This window comes from Corvus brachyrhynchos, unplaced genomic scaffold (genome assembly GCF_000691975.1).
Source record: "Corvus brachyrhynchos isolate BGI_N302 unplaced genomic scaffold, ASM69197v1 scaffold365, whole genome shotgun sequence".
NCBI classification, from domain to species: Eukaryota; Metazoa; Chordata; class Aves; order Passeriformes; family Corvidae; genus Corvus; species Corvus brachyrhynchos.
In genome coordinates, this window is record NW_008239544.1 from 2069302 (window position 1) to 2072030 (window position 2729).

Genomic DNA, 2729 nt, shown 5'->3' on the forward strand with positions numbered 1-2729 from the left:
CCCGGTCAGGGTTCCCGCATCCGTCCTGATGCCAGGGGAGCCGCATCCCTTTGTCTAGACGTCCGGCCGCTTGCGGGCCTTGTCCCTTCCTGCCGTCTCCCGTGTGCTGGGACTGCCGGCTGGATCCCGCTATCTGGGGAGGTTGTCGAGATCTTCGTGTGCGTCCATCTGAGAAGGCTGATGGGATCCCTTTGTCCGTCTGTCAGTGTGAGGCTGACAGAATCCTTTTGTCCGTCTGTCCGAGAAAGCTGATGGGATGTCTGTGTCTCTCTGTCAGCGAGGGGCTGATGAGATTCGTGCGCTTGTCTGTCTGAGGAGGCTGACGGGATCTCCGTGTCCATGTGTCTTGTGGGAAATGGGTTCAGCTCCTCCTTTTGTCTCTCTCTAAGAGGACTGTTGGATGTGCCACGTTCCTCTGCCAGTTCAACAAGGATGATTATTAGGCTGCAGGAATGGACCAGAGGGAGAAGGGTGTTGGGACTGAGGCTGCAGTAATTTTTGAAGGGGACACTCATCTTTTGGAGGGGGCAGGATTGCTTAAACCTTTGCCTGAGAACTGGGTAGGACTGCCTATGCACAGTGCTTTGTGACATGCTTGTGGATTGTGTTGGACGCTGGCCTGGAATCCAGCTGTGGTGATGCAGAGTGAGCCCCATAGGCAGAAGGGTGGGGAATGACGCTGGGACAGCCAGCTGAGCTTGGCCAGAGACTTGGAAGGTTTCAGTGAAGTGTGTGACAGACTCTTCTCTTCTCAGATGAGCCCTCTGCAGAGGGGAGGAACACTCTGTGCTCGCAGGTCAGGGAAACATGTCCCGTCGGAAACAGACCACTCCTAACAAAGTTCACTGTGAGTATGATGTTACGCACTATTCTGGGACCCTTGCTGTGGCTGGATTGTGGAGTGAGGTGGGGAGGAGTGGAATGATGGGAAGGGACAGGTTGTGGGGAATGGTGGTTACTCATGTTTTGTCTTAGGTGCATAAGAAGAGAAACTCAGTTCTCTGCATCAGGGAAGCTGGCTGTGTCCTGGCATAGCAGGACAGGGATAGGCTTGAACAAACAACTAATGTTGTAAAGGTGGGTGTGTATGTGCAGGGCCTGTAGCTGGGCTTTGCATTCACACTGTCAAAAGTACAAGTCAGAATACTAGAAAATGCACTTGGGACTCTGGCCTGCCTTGGGTAGCAAAGGAAGTTCTAGACAAGGTGGTTGGAGCATGCTGGCTGAAAGCAAGCAAGTCCTGGGTTTTGATCTTCATGCTGCCACAAACTGAGCTGACTGGCCTTGGGCGTGTTACGTAAGCTCACTGTATCTCAGTTTCCTACCAGATAATGAAATAAAGCCATTTGCTCTTTACCGTCAAGGAATGGGTGGTGGCCAAGTCATTTACAGGACAAACAAGTGCTGTCTGCCAGATCATTCTTGAGCTGAGGTGGTAAGATGGATCTCTGTTTCTCCAGCATTGCCAAGACTTTTAGCATTTGTTTGACAGTGGAAGGGCTGAAGATGCTGTACATCAGCACTTCTTGTGGGCAGGCTACAGCCAGGCACCAGTGGAGCTGGGAGACATAGATGGAGGTTTTGCAGAGGGGAAACTGCACATGTGTAGCTTTTGTTTGGCAGCAGAGGGAAGGTGAGGGGCCTGAAGCTATGCCCTTGTTCATACTCAGGTTTGTGGCTAGAGGCATGCTGGGAATTTGGGCTGGAATTAGGAAAACAAGTTTCCACTTCTGTAGACCTCTGAGAGCAAGGCTGCTGAGAGGGCCCTGTGGTTTTTTGGCTGCGGTAGCTGTCGGGAGTATGAAACAGAGCTGAGTGCTGCAGCCCTAACACTGCCTCACTGCTGGTGCTGCTGGCTTGCATGTCTGCGTGTTTGTGTGCTTCCTCTGTGCGCAGGTACGCAACAGGCATCTGTGCATGCTGCTCTTTGTGCTAGGGGAAACTCTGTGCTGGAGCTGACACCTAGCACAGTCGGTGAGTGCACTGGCAAGAACTGCCTCTGTCTGGGACTCGCAGCCCCACTGGCTGGGCAGCTTGGGAGAGCCAACTGAGCTGTCCTTGTTGGCCAGAGTGAGGATCTCAAGGAGTGTGGCTTGTGGCACCTGCATTGCTTGTACTCTCCGATTCCTGCTTCTGGTTGCTGGGTTCCACAGTGGGCAGAGTACAGGTGTAATTTGCCTGATAATACATCAATGACTTTGGAGTTGTCATTCTTAGAGAAATTTGGTATGTCTGGTATTTTGTCCTGTGATGCCAGTAACGTGCCTTGTGTCCACACACTTCTGCTTCTGTGAGTGCCCAGGTATTACTGCTGCCATTGAGCTCAGGTTTATGTCAGGTATGCACTTAAGCTGTCTCCCTTGGGCCAGAGTCGGGGTCTCTTGAGGATGGAAACCAAGGGCTACAGCAGCTCTAATGGTGCAGGTAGTTTTCATGGCGTTTAGCTGGGTGCTTTTCTGCACTTCACTGCATAAGGGTTATGTTCTTCAGAAGCTTGTACTATCATATATAAAACTCTACATACCACAAAATTCAGCTGTGCACTGTTTTCACGATGAACATTGCGTTTTTGTCTGCAATACAAATGATTGTATCTCCAGTCTTGGTTTCGAGGGAAGCTGTCTGACAAACATGCTACCAGTGGGCATGAGCTTATAGCATCAGGTATGCCATGGAGAGGAATTCACCTCCTTTACACGCAGTATGTTGCTACAGAGCAACTATTCAGC

At 51.2% G+C, this 2729-nt stretch overlaps 1 protein-coding gene across 3 annotated transcripts in view; it reads left to right on the plus strand.

The window, feature by feature from the left end:
- The first annotated feature begins 746 nt into the window (after positions 1-746).
- Positions 747-2729, plus strand: part of ZNF821 (zinc finger protein 821) — an 11173-nt gene continuing 9190 nt past the window's right edge. The window contains exon 1 of one of the 3 annotated variants that reach the window (XM_017741372.1): positions 747-847. In XM_017741372.1, the coding sequence (XP_017596861.1) occupies positions 808-847 (40 nt within the window). In that variant the 5' untranslated portion in view covers positions 747-807. The remainder of the gene's footprint in view (positions 848-2729) is intronic. The other 2 variants (XR_001864333.1, XR_001864332.1) reach the window with 2 other exon arrangements.